The sequence below is a fragment of the Balaenoptera ricei genome, chromosome 21 (genome assembly GCF_028023285.1).
Source record: "Balaenoptera ricei isolate mBalRic1 chromosome 21, mBalRic1.hap2, whole genome shotgun sequence".
Lineage (NCBI taxonomy): Eukaryota > Metazoa > Chordata > Mammalia > Artiodactyla > Balaenopteridae > Balaenoptera > Balaenoptera ricei.
Window position 1 is genome coordinate 14,864,754 of NC_082659.1, and position 22,039 is coordinate 14,886,792.

The following is a 22,039-nucleotide window of genomic DNA, read 5'->3' on the forward strand; positions in this document are numbered from 1 at the left end:
GCCCAGCAGTACTGCAATCCTAAGCATAACAGTCATGCTTCCTAAACTCTCGGAAAGTCCCCGCTCAAAAATAACAGGTCAGAAAAGGAATTAAAGAATGGACTCTGATGAAATATCTCAGCACTATCTCCCCAAATTCCTCTCATCTTCGATTTACCCACTATTCTTCTGAAATTACAGTCTTTATTATCATCGATGCCCTTCCAATTCCCCAAACCAAGGCTGTTTCACTTCATTACCTCTGAGGCAGCTCCCCTCCTGTCTGTGAGAGCAGATGACTAAGTGGATGGATGGACGGACGGATGGATAAAGGGAGGGAGGGCTTGCCTCTCTCCTTATTCACTCACTTTTATCTCAATACCTCAGATCACTTCCATAATTATCTTCAGAGGCATGTGCCATATCTGTACTTCCAGCTTTCAAGTCTCTTAAGTTTGACTAAAATCTCTGAATACTGGCTGAATAATTTTACTTGAATATGCCACTTTCCTCTACAAATCAGCATATTGAAAACTACATTCAAGCACCTCTCCCAGTGCTGAGTTTACGCCCTGTGACCTCCTACTCGTCCTTAATGGCACTACCCAGTCACAGCAAGACTGAGACACATCGAGTCATCTGCCACCTCTGCTTTCTCTGGAGGGCCATAGCTGAGCTCTGTGGCCCCTAATTTTTCCTCTACAAAGTTTCCGGGGAGATGCGGGAGGGAGGCGATATGGGGATATATTTATATGTGTAGCTGATTCACTTTGTTATAAAGCAGAAACTAACACACCATTGTGAAGCAATTATACTTCAATAAAGATGTTTCAGAAAAAAGTTTCCGCATTTGTCTTGTCATTCACTCGTCATTGCTACTTTCCCAATTTGGGCTCTTGTTGTTTCATAACTGATTAACTATCACTGCTCCTCCCACCTCTGGATAACACTTAGACCTGCTGCAGGACTGGTTTTCAGAAACCATCTCCTGTGCTGGTACACCTGGGCTCACAGCGTCAGTAATCACCTAATGCCTGCAGTGCCAGCCTGAACCTACGGTCCTGGTTTTGTCTGTGGCCTGTCATCTGTTCCTAAATCTCTTCATCATCTTTCCTCCCTCACCTGTTTGTACGATCACTCTACTCCAACACAACTGAACAGAATCACCTAAATACACCCCATGTCTTCCTTCCTCCATCCTTGTTCCCCCAGTTCCTCACAGGGAATTCCCTCCTCTCAACACTATGGTTTCCTGAATCTCTGCTATTATTTAAAACCCAGCTTCTAGCTCCATGAAGCATCTCAAAACACTGGTGCCAACAGTAACTTCGTCCTGAATACAAACTTATTATCCAAACTTCACATTAGTATGAAACACATCACATATTCTGGAGATCTTCATACTACAACTGCTTTTCAAGTGTTTGTATCTTGCTTGTCACTTACTGAGAACAAGGCTGGTTCTCCCCTTTTAACACTTCCCAAAATGTCGGCAGAGGTGAATACAAGGCGCTTCCATCTACTGAGCTGATAATCTGCAAACAAGCTACGTCAGATTTTTCCACTTACGGTTTCCCGGTCTAGAAGTTTGGTCACCTTCACTTCTCCCCTGGCAGGGTCGATTGTAAATGGACTTCCCTGATTGCCGTCTATAATTGAATAGTGGATGTGGCTGTTTGAAGGTCCATCGGCATCATCTGCCATGACCTAGAAAATATCACACTCTGGTTTAGGAGACAGATGAGGGAGGCACGCAAGTCTACTAAGCACATTTCTGATCTCAACAGCTAGCTGTGTTAAGGCAGCCATTTATAATAGAGCCGGTCACTGAACAGGCCAGCAAAAGACATTTCCCTATCTTCAAATTATCAATATTTTCAAGTAAGGCCATAACAAAAACTGAATCAATCTCACTAAAAATTCTTGCAAAGACCCAGAAGAAAACTGTAGGGGAAAAGATACGCACCGTAATGACAGACTGCTCAAGAACAGCATCTTCACTGATCACTGCCGTGTAGGTGTCTTGGCTGAACACTGGGGTATTGTCATTGATGTCTGTTACATTGATGTTCACAGTTGCAACGTCGCTCAATGAAGGTGTGCCCCCATCAGTGGCTTCTACAGTCAGGTAATACTCATGAGAGCTTTCATAGTCCAGATTCTCAATGATAAATATGGCCCCTGAATAGAAAATCAAAATTACTTCCGATGCTTTAAAGTGCCACCACATTCTCCTCCTATGACTAAAATTTTCAGTTCAACAGTTTACTTACCATTTATGTATGGTTTCTAATTTCTTAATTCAACAATTAAAACATGAATTTGCCCATCCTTGGAACCTTATTTATTTCTCTTAATTACTTTCCTGATACTCTTTGTGATATGTGAATTGCTTTCCTGGTCAGTACTCCTTACATCCCCCTGCTATAAAAATGATAACCTTTCTTATCTCTTTTTAATGATAGTTTACTACAGACTTTAATGAAATAGAAAACACAAAAATTCTGTTCTTTGGCTTTTTGTTTCCTTTTCCTTCTCATACTTTTTCTTTTACAGAAATGTACATCCTTTTAAAAAATCTCCAGAATAACTATTTATATCCTGTCATTTTTTAAAAATCCTTTTTTGATTTAATAATTCCTTTAACGTCTTTCCTTTTAACTTCCTTACGGTCTACCCTACATAGAGAGTCCTAAAAATAACAATTTTATGATATGTGCTAAAAATACATTTTAAAACAGCATCATCACACACCTACCCTTCATCTGAAAGTCACATACAATTAAATACAGTTGGAATGGAGCAATTTTTTACAAAGCAATTTACTTACAGCTATTTTAGATGACAGATTAACAAGACTACAAAAAGTATTTATGCAGCCAGAGTCAATAGCGCCAATGACTTCTGACCTTGTTGGCAGTCACTCAGTAAGTGACTCAGTCCAAGTACTTCGACGGTTGTCTACAACTGGCATAATGAAGAGATCAATTTAATGAATTATCAGATGTCCCCTATTGAAACTAAGATCAAAGAGGTCGAAACTGCTGTTTCACCTGAGAAGCTATTTCACATGAGATCCACGTGGGCCATAAAAAGGAGGCATTCCGCAAAATCTTCTACCATCTTCAATTCTTTACCTTTACTGATTTACGACATCTTATATCTTTACTAAATTACTAGAGTATGATGCTTTCATTTTCTATTTAAAGTTAATTTGCTTATAGTTATAATGGGTAAGCCAGAAATGTATTTTATTATGTAGAACTATAGTTTAAAGTCTTCTAAACCACTCTGAATCCCACGTATGATAACAACACAAAGAAAACTTGAGTCTTCTCTTTTTAGAGTATCTATTGACAATGTACGACCTGTTTTTGTACCAGGTAAAGTGCTGAGCAATCTAGCCTTTTTTGGCAGAATAAAGGGCTTCCTCTCGTTTGCATGGTAGGTTACCTGTTTTAGAATCTATGCTGAATTTCCCATGTTCGTTTCCGCTTATTATTGAGTAGGTGATTTCTGCATTTGCTTCAATGTCCCTACTTGCTGCATACACTTGAAGAACTTCTGTTCCAATGAGAACATCCTCAGACACTGTGGCACCATATTCACGGTATTCAAACACGGGTGGGTTGTCATTTATATCCAAAACGGATACAACAACAGTGCCGGTAGCTGTCAACCTTCTTGGCAAACCATGATCTACAGCTTTCAAAGTTAGAGTGTATACTGCCTGCAGTTCTCTATCCAAAGGCTTTTCTAACTGAATGATTCCAGATAATTCATTAATGGAGAACTGTCCATCAGCAGAGTTAATCAGTGAGTAGGATACCTTCCGATTCAGTCCTGTCAAGACATGACATCATGTCAGAATGTTTTACTTCAAGAAACGTAAACAAATTATTTTTTTTTAAATCCAGCATACATATGAAAAGGGGAAAATGCCAATATACATTATTTTAAAATTCTTATGACTATGACCTTAAAAATGTAAACTTTAAAATGAGCAATTTGCTGAGTTAAAACAAATATAATTTCATAGTCATCTGGCTTTTTAAGACTATGTTATATAGGAACTTACGCTCTAACAGCCAGCAGATCTTTAAAAATAAAGCCTATTTATCATTTAGCTTCAGTAACAAAGATTTATTTGAAAAGCAACATTTTTGGTATTCTTCAGATTCTTCAGTATTAGAATGACTGAAGAAGTTATTTTTATTCTCTGCTATCAAAATGCTATGAATATATATCTTAGAGTCTTATTTTCTCTATAAAAAATTGGAAAGGTCTGTAAAACTATAACAATATACCGTTTGCTTCTGTTATGTTCCTACGATACTAAATCTGTCACTAATGCTTCATTCACAAAAATAACACTTCACTAATTAATTCAATGGGACATAAAAATCAGTTTATCTCATCACGAAGCAGAATTTTAGGGGTACCACAGATACTTTACAACAGTAAGTTCACTGGGCACAATTTTGAGACTTCAAATATTCATTAAAAATGAGTTCATTATTCTGAAGATTTCATTCCATTTTTAATGCTAACACAATTTTTAAGGGTAACATGACAATGGTGAGTTATTCAACATGCATGAGCTAGGGTACATTAAAGGGGCTGAATGTGGAACAGTGTTTTAAAATAGGCTCCTCCGGTCACAGTGCCTAGTTTGAAGGCAAAAGCATCATCTGGGCGATACCTGCATCCACATCCGTGGCCTGTACCCTTGTCAGGAGCGTGCCAGGCTCTGTGTTTTCAAACACGGTGATGGTGTAAGGATCAGCAGAGAATTCGGGGGCGTTATCATTCACATCCTCTAACGTGAGCACAATATCAGCTTGACAGAATCTTCCCCCTCCATCTGTGGCCTTGACCAGAAGATTATATGTTGCCTGGTCCTCGCGATCAAGGGGGGCTAATGTTTTCAGTTCACCTAAAAACAAAAATAAATGGGCTCACTTGAAATTTAAGATGTTGACTGCAAGAGCACATCTTTCTTCCCCTTTTCTCTTACATTTATAAAATCTGAATAACAGCCTTCCTTTGGAGAACAATTTTATTAGTGACAGAGTCAACAGCTGTGGGAGCCCTCCGAGAGGGAGGTTTTCAAACCCTGCCAGGTGCTAGCTCTAAGCCATAAATATCTCCAGGCCAGGACCTCTCGCATTATATACAATGCCAAAAAGCAAAATAGCTGCCAATTTACCAAATCGAAAATATTTTTAAATTGACTCAAAAATTAGATTCACATGTTTATAATTAATTTGGGGGGAGCTTAATAGAAAACTGTTACTTGACCCCCAATTTTAACAAAATATAAATTGAAAGAGAAAAACAATCCTAGAGGTTTAAAGTAAAATACCACTCATCATATTTTAATGAATAAGCTAAATTATAAATTTATGGTCACAAATTCAAGAAAACAAACTATATATAAAATGGATAAAGCAGAAAGTTTGAGACATACTTTAACTTCTGAGTTTTTTTTTAAAAAAAGGTGATATAAAAAACATAAATTTTAAATCCTCAGTTCAAGTAGGTGATTGTTGTGAATTTTTTACCTCACTCCAAATTTTACACATTGAATTGCTGTTTACCTTTCTAAAAGATGCCATTTTTGTAGCAGGAGAGTAAATTTTACAAGAACAAACTGTCATTTCAAATTTTCCATGTGATCCAAAACCACCCATGTGTGACTTTGTTGGAACACAATCAGTTTTGCCCCAAACTCTACCTTTACCTGTGTCTGGATTTAGTTTGAATTTTTCTGCACCTGGACCAAATAATGTGTAAGTAATTTCAGCATTGGAACGGATATCTGCATCTGTAGCAGAGACCTGCATGATCAATTTCCCAGGAAAGGCATCTTCTGGAATCGTGTCCGAATATAAAGTCTACAAAGATTTTAAACAACACTGTTAACGTAAAACATTAAAAGGTAACATGACTGCCAAGGGAGTAACAGAAATCATTTAACTCTGGTCACAGAACACATGGGAAATGACTAAAACTAAAATCCAAGGAGCTTTCAAAACTATTTTTCTTACAAAACATTTAAAACAGAGAGGATTCATATAACAGTTAACAACCCCATATGCTGAGTCTGACCTGACATTTAACCTACAGAATTCTGAATACTTTGTCTTTGATTTGGTTTCATATTTAATTTAATTTAAATTCTTATGAGAAAATAAACATAACACTCCATTTTTACCTAAAAATTGGAGAGAATACAATTATTATATGATACATTACGTCTAATTTCCAATACAGGAATTTATTGTTTGCAATCACTCTTAAAACACCACCAAGTAACTGCATTTGGGAGAGAAGTGAGCCTCATGTCACGGGAGAAAACAAAGGTTATCCAAGGCCACCGGGGAGGGGGGCAAGTGACGCTCAGGCCAGGGCTCTCTTCCGCCCTGCTCCACCACGTCTCTCTTCAAATCTGACCTGATTCTCAAACACAGTGAACGGCTGTTTCCAGTTCCAACTATTTAGAAATCCATGCCGTAAACCAAAACATAAGACAAACAGATAAGACGCTGTTAAATTTATTTTCTTAATATGAGCTCAATTTTAGGTGAACTATGACTCATGAAACTGGATATTTTGCAATACTGATGATTTCAAATGATCTAGTGTCCTAATTTTATTGATACCAAAGGTGATAGGAAAAGTGCTGAAAAACAGCAAAACACACACATTTAGTTTCTGTAAGATACATCCACACGCGCACACACACATAATCCTCCTTCCATAAATCACTGGCACCAAAACCAAGGACTGGAATGAACTCCTCATCCCTCAGGAGTCCCGCTTTCCCCCCAGCTGAATTATTCGTATCCATTTCCCTGAGAACAGCTCTGCTCCTCTGCCCGCCCAGCTACACACATCTCGTGCCGACTGCGGTGCTCTCCACCTCCCCGTCCCTCTTCCAAGTCACCTGTTCCCCCACCCAGCCTTCCCTTCACCTACCACACGCTTCTTCCTTCTTTTTACTCCCAACTTTCGTCACTGGCCAAATCTATCTCCTTGTTAACACACACCCTTTAATCTCCTGAAATCAGGCGTCCACCCACATCACCGCACTGAGACTGCCGTCTCCAAGCCAGTCACAGAACCCAATGGTCTGTTTCACTCGGTCCGCTTTTTATCTCTGTCACACCTCTGCTCGCCATCCCACCTCCTAAAAATTCTCCCCTCCTCTGCTCTCAACGACACTGTGCTGGCATCTGCGCTCTCTTCCTTCTGCCTTCTTCCTCTCTCGGGGGATACCTGTCTCTCCTCTTTCCCCGCCTTGTTATTATCCTCTCAGATGAATGCAGTTACCAGTTATCCACAGAAGCTGCCAAGTTCACATACCCATCCTCCATCTCGCTAACTCTAAACGTCTATAAAAACACATTCAACTGAATGTCCCGTGATCTTACACTGAACAAATCTGAAATGGAATTCAGCATGCTTCCTCTAAAACCAATTTCCGCTCCAGGCTCATCTTTGGTCTTTCTCCCAATCACTCCTGTAGGAAACCTAAGGTCAATCTTGACTTAACTAACATGCTTGTTGCGATTCACGGCCAGGGAGGACCAAGTGCCACCAGTTTTCCCGTTACAGCATCTTTCGTCCTTCCGTTCCCTGTGCCTCTGTCCACTCCCTGTTATCCCCACTTTCACACTTCCTCAGCTAAATGGAAACAATGCTACCAGACTCAGCTTCTCTCAGGAACTCCTGGAGTACGTCATCTCCACCTTTCACGTAAGGAAGGATTCGTGGAGTCCCAGCTCCCTGGAACGCCCTCCATAGCCCCTCTCACCCAGTTTACCCTCCGGCCCCAATGCCCTTCCATTTCCACTCTTGGTGATCTCATCACCACCTCCCAAAGGCTGAGCTTTTCCTCATCCTCCAGGTGCGGGGACAACTCCCGCCCTCACCAAGCGACCTCAGGTGGCGCAGCTCTTCCCTGGTGCGCATCTTGTGCTCATGTTAAACGGTGGGCTCCACAGGGGCAGAAGCCACACGCTTCACCTCCGGGTTCCTCTAGCGTGTACAGGAGCAAGGGCCCCAGATACGGTCTCTTGGAGCAGAACAGAGCTACCTCACCCCCAAATGAAGGGAATCCTTCCATGAAAACGTAACAGAGCAATGCTTATATACAACTGTAATCCTGTCCGGAATTCACAGTATTTTGAACTAGGTTTTTAAGCTATTTAGCATCCCCCAAAAGTAGTTCTGAAGCTAATCCAACTCTTGCCCCATTTAACCCTCACCTTGACTTAAACATTAAGAGATTACAACATGAAACACATTTGAATTACTCTACAGCACCACGTGAGAGTCCTTCTGAAAGGTTTAAGAAAGAAATCTGAATTCATAATATATAGACTTAAAGAGTATCCTACCTTTTCACAAATGGGACTGTTGTCATTTGCATCAAGGACTTTGACTTCAACTATAGCTTTTGATGAGAAGGTCCCATCAGTTGCTGTGATAGTCAGAAGATAATTGTCCCTTTTTTCCCTATCTAGAGGTTTCTTCACATAGACCTTCCATTCATTCTGTATATTTTCAATAGCAAACTGCCCCAAAGGATCCCCTCCTATTAAATCAATGGAAGGAGATGACAGTCAAATTTGTTGAAATCAAAAAAGGAATAACAGGAGAAATAAACTGTACAAAAGATTATAACACTATGATTCAAAAGAATTAAGTTTTAAAAAAAGTAATTACACTTAAATTTATTTTATTAGCTTTCCCATTCACTAAACCCCCCAGCCAAAACCCTCAAAAAAAACAAAAAACAAAGAAAGCAGCACTAAAATGTGTATTTAAACACAGCATTAAGCCAAATAAAATTCCAAGACTATCAATAACACTTTAGCCTACACTGAAACTATAGATTTTTTAAATTATAATATCTTTTTTATACACTGTGTATAAAGATCAACAGAATGAATCATAAAAATCAAAATCAGCCTAGTGAAACAACTACTGGCTTTGCTCAGGCAAAGAACTTGAAACATAGCTTAATAGATGTTACTTCTACTTATTTTAGATACACTAAAATCGCCCCTTTAACTCTCAATTTCCATAAAATACATATCTCAGAATTTATACTTCTAACACAACTTAATTTTAAATTAAACCATTCACTTTAAACATGTTACCTGTTATGTAATATGTAACTTCTCTGTTGATCTCTTCAGAATCAGCATCCGTGGTACTTAGGATGGCAATTACGCCCCCTGGTGGATCATCTTCACTCACAGTCCCTTTATAAATCTCTGCCGTGAACCGTGGGGGACTATCGTTGACATCGGTGACAGTAACATCCACAATGGCTGTGGAGGAGAGCTGAACCTTTTCACCATGATCTGATGCAACCACCTTAATCTGATAACTGTCTCTCTTTTCGTGGTCAAGTTCCTTTAGGGTTGTAATCCACCCTGTTTCCATGTTAATGGTGAAAGATTCGATGACTTCTACACTTTGTGACTGATCTAGACTATACATAACTTGGCCATTGGTTCCTGAATCTAGATCAGACGCCCTGATCTGGATGACTCTGCTTCCCCCTGGCAGGTTTTCAACAGTAAATGCCTCATATGGACTAGACTCCAAGACAGGGCTGTTATCATTTGCATCTTTCACTTGGATACTAACATCTACAGAAGCCACCACCTCATAGTCATCATGAGTGCACCTGGCAAGTACAGAAAACTGGTACCACTTAGTTGTCTCATGGTCCAGACCCTTCTCCAGTTTCAGTCTCCCACTCTGTCTGTCGATCACAAAGAACTCATCTCTATTGCTCTCAGGAGTATTCCCTTTGACTAGGCTGTAAAGGACAGTCTCGCTATGCTCTGCTCGAATGATATCTATTTCTGTTCCAATAGGCACGTCTTCTGAAACCGTATAGGTGTAAAATGGTTCTGAAAATCTTGGAAGCCGCATTTCTGGCGGAAGTACTTTAACATAGACGGGAACAACAGATTCTTTGGGTGGAGACCCATTATCCACTGCTCTGACAAAGAAAGTGAAGACCTCATTTTCTAAGCCAATTAAGCTTTCTTTTGTAGTTATTATGCCAGACAGTCTGTTAATTTCCAAATTCTCTTTAACGCTTTCAGAATCTGCTTCAATGGCATAGGTGACGTCGGCATTGGATCCCTCATCAGCGTCACTGGCAAGGACTTTGATGACTGATGTCCCTTTGGGAGCATTGGATCCAATATTCACCTCAAACTTGGTTGCTCGAAACTGTGGTGCATTATCATTGTCATCTGTAAGGATGACGTTAATGGTGCAGAAAGCAACTTTTCCGCCAGTGTCCTTGGCCATGAAACGAACTGGGATTACTTTTTCCGCTGGGGTTTCTCGATCAAGTTTTTCTAAAGTAAAGATCTGTCCTCTCTCATTTGTGTAAAACCTGTCTTTGGCAAAGTCATTTACAATATGGTAGGTGACGTGACCGTAAATACCCAAATCCCCATCAGTTGCTTTAACCTCGGTCACCAGGGTGTGCAAGGGAGCATTTTCAGCGAGCTCCACTTCATATTCGTTCTGAAGAAAAATGGGACTGTGCAAATTGCCTCCAATCACACTCACATGAACCTGAGCTGAACTCCTAAAAACTCCGTCAGACACAGAAACCTGAAGGGTGTATGATGGCTTCAGGGCGTGCCGGCGCAGGTTTGAGAGCGTGATGATCCCCGTCCTGCTGTCAATGACGAAATTCTTATGATCATTGCCAGACAGAATGGAATATTCCAACTTGTCCATGTCTGAACTGTCTGCATCATAGGCTTTTACACAGGTCACAAAATGCCCATGGGCAGCGTGCTCGCTAATTCTGGCTTCATAAATCTGTTGGTCAAATAGTGGTGGGTGATCGTTGAGGTCGGTGACATCCACTGTGACAAGCACATCGCTGCTCAGAGGAGGCATGCCGCCATCAACAGCCCTTACAAAAATCTTGTGCTGCTGGAACTGCTCATAATCCAAAGTCCTGACCAGTGAAATGAGGCCAGTGCTGCTGTCTATGTGAAAATGATCATGACTCTTGCTGTGATTCCCAAACATATGGTATGAAATCCCTCTGTTTGGTTCTGAGTCAGAATCTGTTGCTCTGACCTGAACCACGGATGCTCCAATTACAGACGCCTCGGACAGGGCGGTGGCATAGGACTGCTGGGCAAACACGGGAGGGTTGTCATTGATGTCTTCCACGATTACGTCCACAAAGACCTCGGCGTGAGCACCGGTCAAGGAGTCAGTCGCTCGGATGCTCAGTTTATATGCTGGGTGGGACTCAAAGTCCAGAGGCGCTATGACATTGATAACTCCGGTGTTGAAGTTAATAGTAAACTGGCTGAAAGGATCGCCGTCTGTGATGCTATAGAACACTTTCAAGCCCTCTGGACTGTTGGCTTGTACATGGACAACGGGGCTGTGCATCTGGACGTTCTCTGGAATCTCGGCGCTGTAGAAAGGCTTTTCAAACACAGGCATGGCTTTGTTCATAACGGTGATGGGAACTATGACTTCAGCCGAAAAAGCTGGGTTTCCTCCATCTTTTGCAACCACGGTGACGAGATATTCTTTATTTAAGGTGTCAGGTTCAAATTGTTTTTTCAGTGAAATTTCCCCTGAGGCTCCAATTTGGAAGTGTTCGTGGTGTTCCTTGAGGTAGTAGTGCACTTCCCCATTCCTGCCGCCGTCTCTGTCGATGGCCGTCACGTAGCGAATAACATGGCCCACGGCGGTATCCACTTTAACAATGGCGTAGTAAGGCAGGTTGACAAACACCGGTGCGTTATCGTTCTGGTCTTCGACGATGACCTTTACAATGACATGGGCCACTGCTGAAGGCTTGTGTTCTTGTGTCACTTCCACTACCACATCAAAGGTCTCCTGCTGTTCACGATCAAACGGTATGCCAGTGGTCGACAGAACTCCGGATGTGCGGCTGATTTTGAATCTACGATCTGGGTTGAGGATGTGATAAAACAGGGGCTCGTTGATTGGATTCCCGATAGCAGTTATGACAGCTAATCTTCTGGCTTCAGTAGAATTCTCTTTCACTACTGCAGAGTAGAAATCTTGGGTAAACCTCAGCTGACTTTCTTTGCTTTCTTTCACATTAATTTTCACAGAGGTTAAGCTTGCAAATCTGCCATCAGAAGCTCTGATAGTTAACTCATAGCGGCTCCTCAACTGAGTTGTGTTTTGTACAGTTATAGTACCAGTCTTGTGGTCCATTAAAAACTTCTCCCCGATGTTGCCTTCGGTGATGGAGTACATTAACTGTGAGAATGCACTTGAATCAGCATCTGTAGCATTTACTGTGATGACCTTGACTCCTTTGTATGTTGGCAACAAAAGAGATGCTTCATACAATGATGTGGAGAACACAGGAGGGCAGTCATTAATGTCAATAACATGGATAGTCACGTTGGCTGCATATTCAGCAAATAAACATGGTGTTCCCATGTCATGAACTTGTACAGTGAAGTGAAAAGTACTTGTTTGTTCATAGTCCAAACTTAGTACTGTATGAATAGCACCAGTGCTGGAATCAACAGTAAAATATTTGTGTATAGCTGGTTCAACAATGTGATAAACAAGCAAAGCATTTGATTCTTTATCAGCATCAGTGGCTCGAATAACTAATGGGACATTCCTGTCTGTTAGGACCACACTGTGAATTGAAGCTGATTCGCTAATGAGCCCCGTATATTCTGCCTGCGTAAAAACTGGCAAGTTGTCATTTTCATCCTGCAGATGCACTAGAATGGTTGTATTTGTAGACAAACCAGCCATGTTAGTTCCTTGTATTGTCAACGTATAAATGGGCAAAGTTTCAAAATCCAAAGCTTTCTGAGTGATGATACTTCCAGAATGTGGATTAATATCAAAGGCATTAGCTATATTTCCATCTTTTATTTCATATACCACTGATGACTGACTATGGGCTGTAACCATTCCGACGAAACTCCCAATGCTGATAGTTTCACTAATTTCAACAGAATACTCTTTTGATGTAAACTTGGGAGAGGCATTGTCAGCAATGGTGACAAAGATACACACAGAAGTGATTTCACTCATTGGCGGGTTGCCTTTATCTATAGCTTTTACCACTAAGTCATATTCCACTTGGTTACTTCGATCTAATTCTTTGGCAGTTTTTATAGAGCCCAAGATGGGATCAATTGTAAAAGAATTTCCAATGTTTCCTGGGAGGAGAGAAAAAAGTATGTTAGAGAAAAATACAAGGACCTATCAACATACGAATGGAACTTGTTTTATTCAATTTGTCTCATTTTTATCTACTCTAAGGGCAAACTTTTCTGAGTTTTGTCTATAAATTACGAAAAGAAACAGAAGCAATATCACTCTGTACCTAAAGCCAAAAGTCACTCTCTCTGGTTGAATCAGGAATGTGTTGTGGAAGGATCTGGTTATCCTTCCATAAAGGAGTTTAGTTAATCATCTCCAAGAGTCCCTCAAAACCCCTTTGGAATATATTTATTTATCACTTGCAAACTCTCAAGAATCTTACCCACTATGAAAGGGAAGACTTCAATTAAATTTAACAAACTTAAATAGAGTTGGCCCTTATTTTAAGCATTCGGGGAATTGATGAATAAGCCTGTGTGTACTCTGCCCCACTTTATAGGCTTTCAAGATTTCAGTAACATCCCCTGAATTTTTTCAGGTCAATTTAATTTCTAGGTGAGTGGTTCTCAACTGGAGGTGCTTTCACCCAGAGGGACATTCAACCATGTCTGGACCCCTTTTTGGTGACCACTACTTGTGGGGAGAGGGTGCTCCTGACCTCCAGTGAGTAGAGGCCAGGGATGCTGCTAAACATACTACAGGGCACAGGACAGCCCCACAGCAAAGAACTTTCTGGTGCAAAATGTCAATATTGCTGAGGCTGAAAACTCTTAAGATTGTTTTACTTGCTTTTCTTTAGACCTTTTCCAGCTACGTTATGTACATGTATTTAGCTGCAAATGCAACTCCACAATATTCCATAGTTTTGTGCCACTTGAGCTCTTCCTGAGGAAACTAGGAGTTTACTACAGTTCCGCAGTTTACTCTCTTTCTGGGTAGATCAAGGCAGTGTGAGGGTCCTCAGATTCGATCCAACCACGAAGCCTTCATCCCTTTTCTGTTTTATAAACAGAGTCCAGAATCATTTATTCTAGTCATAGAACTGAATTGATCTAGTCTGAGGAGCTGCCCCAGAACTTGCTGAGGCAGAAGATCACGAAGCTCCCCATGCCTGAGTCTTTAAAAGCTTACTCGACATATTTTAGGGAAAAATAACTTCGAACGAGAAGAAAGAATGCCTACTGATAATTCCTTTAGTCTTGAAAGTGTAGCATTTGTTAGGAGTTAAAAGAGAATTCTTTCTTTTATCAGAGTAAATTTACAGTGGAAAAAGGTATAACTTGTTTCTGTCTTAGTAATAAAAATGATATATTCAGTGATTAAAAAGAATCCCTTTTATAAAATATACTTTTCTTTAAATCTTGGAAAAATTGAACTATTACACTTCACCCAAAACAAAGTCCACTTGCCACTTAACTGCCTTCTCAAATTCTGTGTTCCTCGAGGTCTGCAATTGAGCACGGCCCTTCACAGACCAGAATTACTTGCTGCGACTTGCAAACCAGGGGCTTAACCGAGCATTACTTTCTCCACATCATTACCAGTAAACACTTCCTCTCCAGCTTTCATTTCCTTCCTTTGATACATTTTCCAAAAATCCATGCTCCTTCTTTCTGAGGCCAGACCCAGTCTGGTTTTCATTAAGTCTGCCTGGCTCTGTGTCCAGGCCCCAAGGCCGTGCCTCAACCTGCAACAGGACAGAGGTCCAGAATGTCTCCAGGCCACGAAGCTCTGAGCCGAACCCTGGCCCACGAACAGGGTCACGCTGCCTCTGCCAGGCCTCACAGACACTAATTTCCGGCCTGTCTGTACTTACGAGCGCCAGTGACCCCAGTTCTCCCCCACTGTGTTTAGTTGGTTACCGGGATTCCAAGGTCCTTTCTCAGCTACCTTTGCATCATCCCCACTTCCAAAGCTGTGACTGGTTGACTGCCTGGGGGGCTGTGAAAACCTCTGGACAACTGTCTTCATCCCCACTCTTCACTATCCTATGTCTGTACTAATAAAGCAGCTGACCTACCATATTTTCTATTCAGCCATCTATATGCATTTCTCTTTTACTTTGCACAGTGAAATCTTAAAGCTTCAAACACACAAGGCCTCACATGGAGGAATAAATGGATCTTATCTGCAATGAGCAGGCCCCTCAATCACGTGAGCACATCCTCATCTCGGAACCACCGGGTCTGGTGGGTCCCCTCCTGGAAGAGTCTTCCGCCAGCTATTCCCACTGCCTCTCCATGCACGCGTTCATTCATTCAGGTTTTGCCCAAATGCCTCCTTCTTAGAGAATGTGGTGGTGAGGCCTTCCTTGACCTCCCCATTCAGCATGGCTGTTTCTGTCCCATAACCCTGTGTTTTCTTTACAGCACATATTGTCACTTTGTTCTTATCTGTTCTCCCACTAGGATGTAAGCTCCACTCCGCTTGTTTGATTCATTATTTTATCATCTCTGCCTAGAAAAATGCCTGACACATAGGAGACACTCAGCAAATATTTGTTGAATGAAACAACTTTTACACATGTATGGAAAGAAAACAAATTAAATACCAAACAGGTTGATCAGCAGCTTGAAAAAAATTAATACATTCATTAAAGTACTTATATATTTATATTTCTACTTGGTTTTGTTTTCCTGCATTTATGCTATACTTCAATCACTACCAACAACCATTTGTTAGATGCGGCACTTCATTTAAAAGTATTAGCAAAAGGAACGTGTCATGACTAATTGGAAATCTGATAAAAAATTTTTATTAGCAATGTGGCATTCAAAACATTCTTTATTACTTGCAGTACCTCGACTTTGATAAAGACGGCTCTGAGCTTGTCAACGATAACAAGAAGGTTAAACAGGAACACAGCTAGTTAATCAGTATATGGATCCTACCTGTATCAATCCATATGCTACGGCAGAAACCATCAGATTTGCAGATGGGAAAACAACATCATATTTATGTGGCAACACTGAGGGCTGCTGAGTGGCTTGAATGTGTCCTTGTCTGATCTAGTAATAGCCACATTCACCAAATACTGAAATATACATATGGCATTTGTGAACAAACTAATAGGGCAGTGACAGAAGTCTGTACTAGGTTGGGGCCTTAGTCATTCACTGTAGGGGAGATACTGGTTATTTCTAAATAGTTTTAAATTGTTCTTTCCATATGAACAAGGCAGTTATCTGGACAAACATGCAAATGTGTGCTCGTCAGCTATGACTGTATTACACACGTACACCCCAAAGGGCACGTCAGAAAGCTGTGCACAGGACCTGCCTCTTCCCACGGTGGACGTGCCGTGGATGCTGACTGCCCCACAGAATGGCAACCTCTGTAAAGCTTCAACTGCAATTACATTTTACCTAAGTTTGGGGCAGAAAACCAATTCTAACCAGTAAGTATATTTACTGAGTGTCTTCTATTTCCAGAGGTTATAACAGTTTTGAATTAACAATCATCTACTTTAAAAAAAATAAACACTATAGCCCACAGTATGGCACCGATGTGTCTCTAAACACCTAACTCAATTATTACTGAAAATATTCTTTAATTACTTCCTTTTTTCCCTAAAGACTCCTAATCAGACCAAACCTTTTGCTCAATAAATTGCTGCTAATTAAACATGCAGTGTTATAGCCTGAATCTGTAACTACTCTTTTGAACTTTATTAAATGCAATCTGACACAAGTCAGAGCAGGTGAATATGAATACACTGTTGAATGAAGGCTGTGTGACCATTTTATAGTTCCTACTACTATTCAACAGATTTATACACACACAATTCTACTGCATTTTAATGGTAGTTGTTTCCTATAAAGTAACTTGTATAGCATGATTTTTACATTACCAAATCTATCCAATTATCTTCTTTGAAGTCCAAAGTTTATATCAGAATAGGCCCTTGGTATTATCTATTGAGTGGAGTATAATCTTGGTATTATCTATTGAGTGGAGTTCCATTCTTGGAATACCAAATTACTAACCCCATCAGTCATTACAAGCATTTAAAGAATGTGCGTGCCTTCAGTCAGGCACCAACAATCATATTTTAAACGCCCAATTGCTGAAAACTATGTGAAAGCTAAGGGAAAGTTTAACATTTTCTCCTACACAAACCCAGTAAGTCTGTCTCGGGGGGAAAACTATTTTATTGAAGTGCTCAGGCATGCACAAATGGAATGCGCTTTTTTAATGGTTAAATTTCTGAACCAGTGGAAAAATCATTTTTATTCAAGGCACTAACTACACTATAATACATTTTAACACTGCAACCTCGGGCAGTATATGAGGTCTTATTTGTGAGGGATGGCTTAAGCTTGGTCATTTTCAGGGAAATAAATGAAACTTCAAATATATTAAGATGAAAATAGTTTAACCACATAAAACACATTGATAAAGCAAAAAAGTACTCTCCGTTTGCTCAGCTTTGGATTATATGATCTTCAGTTAATTGTACCTCTATCAATTCTAATGCCTAGAAAAGATACATAATTTCTAAATATGCAGAGGTATGGACTTACAAAAAAAAGTTAAGTGGATGATCTCAATCTTCTAAAACCATGATAGAGAAAGAATGAAAGAGTATAACCTTTGTACTAACAATGGCACTGAGAAAGATGGAAAAATGGAAGCTGCCTTCTCGATATTTAATCACTTACTCATAGTATTTGGCACGAGTCGGGCAAGTCTCAAAGCTAGATGATTTCTGACTGAATAAATCACATGCTCTAAAGCAGATCCCTGTTCCAATCAGGGGCAGCATTCTTTTGCAAGAACATACATTCGTGGACCGATGGTAACCCCTACCTATCAAGCACAAGTACAAACGCTCCTAGCAGGGCACCTGGCATATAAAATGAGAGTCCATGGAATAAAGAAATGAATGAGTGAATAGCAGCATCAAACAGAACACAGAACAACATTTCACTTTGCCACCACCGTTTCTTGGTGATCCTCCTTCTTGGAATCACCAGCAAGGCTCTGGACCTCTTGCCCTATCACACCCAGAACTGTCCAGGCCCACAGTTCCAGCTCGTCTCCCTGCTTTGCTGTCTCCTGCCCAACTCCAGCAAGCCCCTCAGCCTTTTCAACATTTCTTCAAGCCCTCGTCCCAACCCTGGGACCTACTGCACCAACCCAATTCCATGAACAAAATGCAACTGTGAAAGATGCATGGGGGTGAAAGTGGCAGAAAAGCAAAGCCTGGAAGGGGTAGGAGAGGCATGGACACCCTTTATGAGACGTGACCCAATTAGAACTGGATGAGTTGGCACTCTGTCATGGAGTTTCCTGCTCTGCCCAAGAGAAGATATGCTCTGACTAAAAGAAAAATGTTAAATCACTAGGCCAGCCTTATCCTAAGAGTACTTCATAGTTTATGGAGGAAAACGATTGTGTGGTTAAAACCATTCTGGAAATCCTGAATTGGTCAAATAAAGTTTTCTTTACCGCAGGACTTCTCAGAGCCTTGAATTATGCTAATATTATGAATCTCCAAGAACATTACCCAAACGTAGTTAGGACTCTCTAGCTTTGCTTTCCAATGAGTTAAAAGTTAAATTTTTTTTTCTTTCTCTTAACATGTAAAATGGTAGCTATCAATTTAAGCAGTTTTGATACACAGAAATGTTTCAACATCTAGAACTAATTTTAGAAAAGAAAAAACATACTTTCTAATAAGTGCAAAGTTATAAACCTATGCAGTGCTCCACAAATACCTGATTCGATAGAGTACAGAACTTCAGCATTTTTCCCTTTGTCCTTGTCCAGAGCTGTAACCTGCAACACAACTGAGCCGACAGCTGCTGATTCATAAACCCGCCCTTTGTAGGAGGAGCTCGTGAACCAGGGGGCGTGGTCATTGGTGTCGCTGACATTAACAACAATCCTTGCAAAGTTGCGCTTTACAGGGACATCTTGATCTCGTACCTAAAAGAAACAGCATATTATTGATCCTGTTAAAGCTTTCCTTAAAATTGATTAAAGATCACTCTCAAAAACATGGAACCCTGCAGGAACCAAACAGTGGCAGAAAATGAGCAGAAAGCCCTACCATGACTGTGAGAACATGCTGCTGAATGGCTTCATGATCAAGTTTTTCTGCCGTACAGAGAGAGCCAGTTGCAGGATCAAGGCGAAATTTCTTGAGACTCAATGGATCGATACTGCTCTGCAGAGTGTAGATTAGTTTGTTTTTTTCATCCTTATCCACAGCACTGATTTGCAAAATTTCTGTTTCTGGCACTGTGTCTTCAGGAATAACAACTTCATATTTTGATGTAGAAAACTGAGGACGATGGTCATTTGTGTCTATTACTTTGATGAATACCTGTGATGACAAAATGACTCACATAACAATAATATTCCTAATTATGATGTTTTAGTATTTAAAGAATCAGGGAAAAAAATCAAATGCACACTGAAAAAAAAACCCCTAATTTTTGAGCAAAATGAAATTCAAACATGAGAAATAAAAGCAACCAAAATCCAGAATAAAAAACATCTTTCAAATTTTTCATTGACATATTACCTATATAAATATGAGTAAGATAATAAAAACGTTTCTAAATTCTTGAGACTAATTTTTGAGAGAAAAATGTCACACACACACAAATGTAACACACATTTCTTTCTGAAATGCAGGCTTAATTTCTCTTAGGTCTCCACAGAAATTTCTAGATTGCTCATGTAAAGATACAGAATTTACTTTACCAGGATTCACAGAAGACTGATTTCCTATATCAGATTTGCACCTGTAACCACCAAGCTACTGAGGTGAGTGTGCTACTTAATGGTCACAGTATCTGAAGTTCTTGTTCTAATCTTTGAGATTCCAAATCCCTACCGATATTATGAATAAAAAGGAAAATTAGAAATGTGCTTTAAAAATCCTTATATTTTTGTGATCACAAAACTACACACAGATAGTAAATACATTTATTTCTTAAAAGCAATTTAAATACACTGGAGAGAGAGAATTCTCTTAAGTAGGTCATAAAATAAATATTAAATAAAAACCTTAAAGGAAAAAAAAAGCAGATGTTTAAAAACTCAGTCCCAAGCTAAATTAAAAAAAAAAATTTACCTTGACAGTAAGAAGATTAATTTTCAGATTGAAAAGACACATGTGGATAAGGCATAGCGGAAATCACTACGATTGTAAAAGATGGTCACAGTCATAAACAAGAAACATGAGCTTCACTAGCTCATATGGAACAAACCTCACTAGTCCGAATGGCACAGGAGGCCAAAGTCCTAGTACCGCATGGGGGAGGGCGGGGTGTTAACCACACGGGGGCAAGAACACGGACTAGAGGCCTTTCCATGAAGACAATACCACCGTTCTCCTAGAACACTGAGACTTCAGCGGTGGATCTGTAACATTAAACTATATGAACACTAAATGCATCCACCGTTCTCCTAGAACACTGAGACCTCAGCGGTGGATCTGTAACATTAAACTATACGAACACTAAATGCATCCACCAAACCACAGAAAGGGTTTATGTGAAAGTTATGTAAACATTTAAAACTACAGATGCCTCACTTTGAAAGGTCAATGATGATCCAGAAGCAAAGGCTATAAAGATAATTTCTATAAATTAAATCACTACATATTCATTTCCACTACACAATTTTTTTTTTTTTTTAAATTTTTGTCTGCGTTGGGTCTCCGTTGTGGTGTGCGGGTTTCTCATTGCAGCGGCCTCCCCTGCTGTGCAACACGGGCTCTAGGCGTGCGGGCTTCAGCAGTTGTGGCACGTGGGCTCAGCAGTTGTGGCGCACGGGCTCAGTTGCTCCGCGGCATGTGGGATCTTCCCAGACCAGGGCTCGAACACGTGTCCCCTGCGTTGCAGGCAGACTCCCAACCACTGTGCCACCAGGAAAGTCCCTCCACTACACATTTAAAATTTATTTTCTCATGGAAGGAGTGTTGGGCAAACACAGTTTAATCCTGCTCCGAGATCAATTGATCCCACCTAAATATGAACAGCTGAAGTAAGAACAACCCTCTTTGATAAAGCAGTTCAACTGACACGTATTTCCCGGGCACGTCCATGCTCGGCACTTACTGCATGTACGGAGGGTGTAAAGGAAATATGGAGCACCCCCGCCCCCTGAAGCTTTCAACCTCACTGGGCAATGACTTGCACATACAGGTTTCCTATGTTATCAAGGAAGTTTTCAGGAGTCCAGAGATGGTGCAGGCCATTCAGGAAGCTTTCGAGGAGGAGACAAGCTCCGCCTGCACAGGTTTTAGGTTGGCAGATGAACGTATACTGGGGTAGGAGGAAAAGCTCAGTCAAAGATGTGAAGGCGAGGGTGGAATGGAACATCCTGTCTCTTAGACACCTCAGAGGAGGACCCTGAACCAGGGGTGAGACAGAAAAGGAACAGGGAGAAGGTGGGGTCCGAGAGCAGAGCCCGGCGCCCGAGCACAGGCTGAGAACCGTGTGGCCTGTGTGCTCTGAACTGTGTGACGGGAGCAAATCACCCTCCGTCCTCCTCCCAGTCGGGCCGACCATGCTGGTGGCAGGCAGTGCAGGATGAATCGCAGGGACAGAGAATGGAGACAGGAAGGTGACTCAGTGCCAAGCAGGGGGACAGGAGCCCAAACCAGTGCTGATGTGCAACAGGGAACACGCAGGGAGCGCTCACTGGGGACAGGCCTGAGGGCTTGAGGGGCCGGCACCCGAGTGTCGTCTCACTTTGTCCTATGAGGGCAAAGTCGCTGTGCCCGTTTTCCAGAGGAGAAATGGAAGCACAGAGGGTCACAGCCACCTGCCCATGCACAGGAGTAAGAGGCAGAGCCCCGATTCAAACCAAATGGCCTGCTCCAGAGTATGCAATGCTGATGTTCCAGAGAAACTGAAAG

At 40.9% G+C, this 22,039-nt stretch overlaps 1 protein-coding gene across 4 annotated transcripts in view; it reads right to left on the reverse strand.

The window, feature by feature from the left end:
• Nucleotides 1-22,039, reverse strand: part of FAT1 (FAT atypical cadherin 1) — a 122,657-nt gene that overhangs the window by 17,315 nt on the left and 83,303 nt on the right. For all 4 annotated transcript variants that reach the window (XM_059909631.1, XM_059909633.1, XM_059909630.1 and 1 more), the window contains 9 exons: nt 19,217-19,492; nt 18,882-19,092; nt 9,150-13,217; nt 8,385-8,581; nt 5,723-5,876; nt 4,682-4,915; nt 3,433-3,822; nt 1,946-2,160; nt 1,549-1,686 (listed from right to left, as the gene is read on the reverse strand). In XM_059909631.1, the coding sequence (XP_059765614.1) occupies nt 1,549-1,686; nt 1,946-2,160; nt 3,433-3,822; nt 4,682-4,915; nt 5,723-5,876; nt 8,385-8,581; nt 9,150-13,217; nt 18,882-19,092; nt 19,217-19,492 (5,883 nt within the window). The remainder of the gene's footprint in view (nt 1-1,548; nt 1,687-1,945; nt 2,161-3,432; nt 3,823-4,681; nt 4,916-5,722; nt 5,877-8,384; nt 8,582-9,149; nt 13,218-18,881; nt 19,093-19,216; nt 19,493-22,039) is intronic.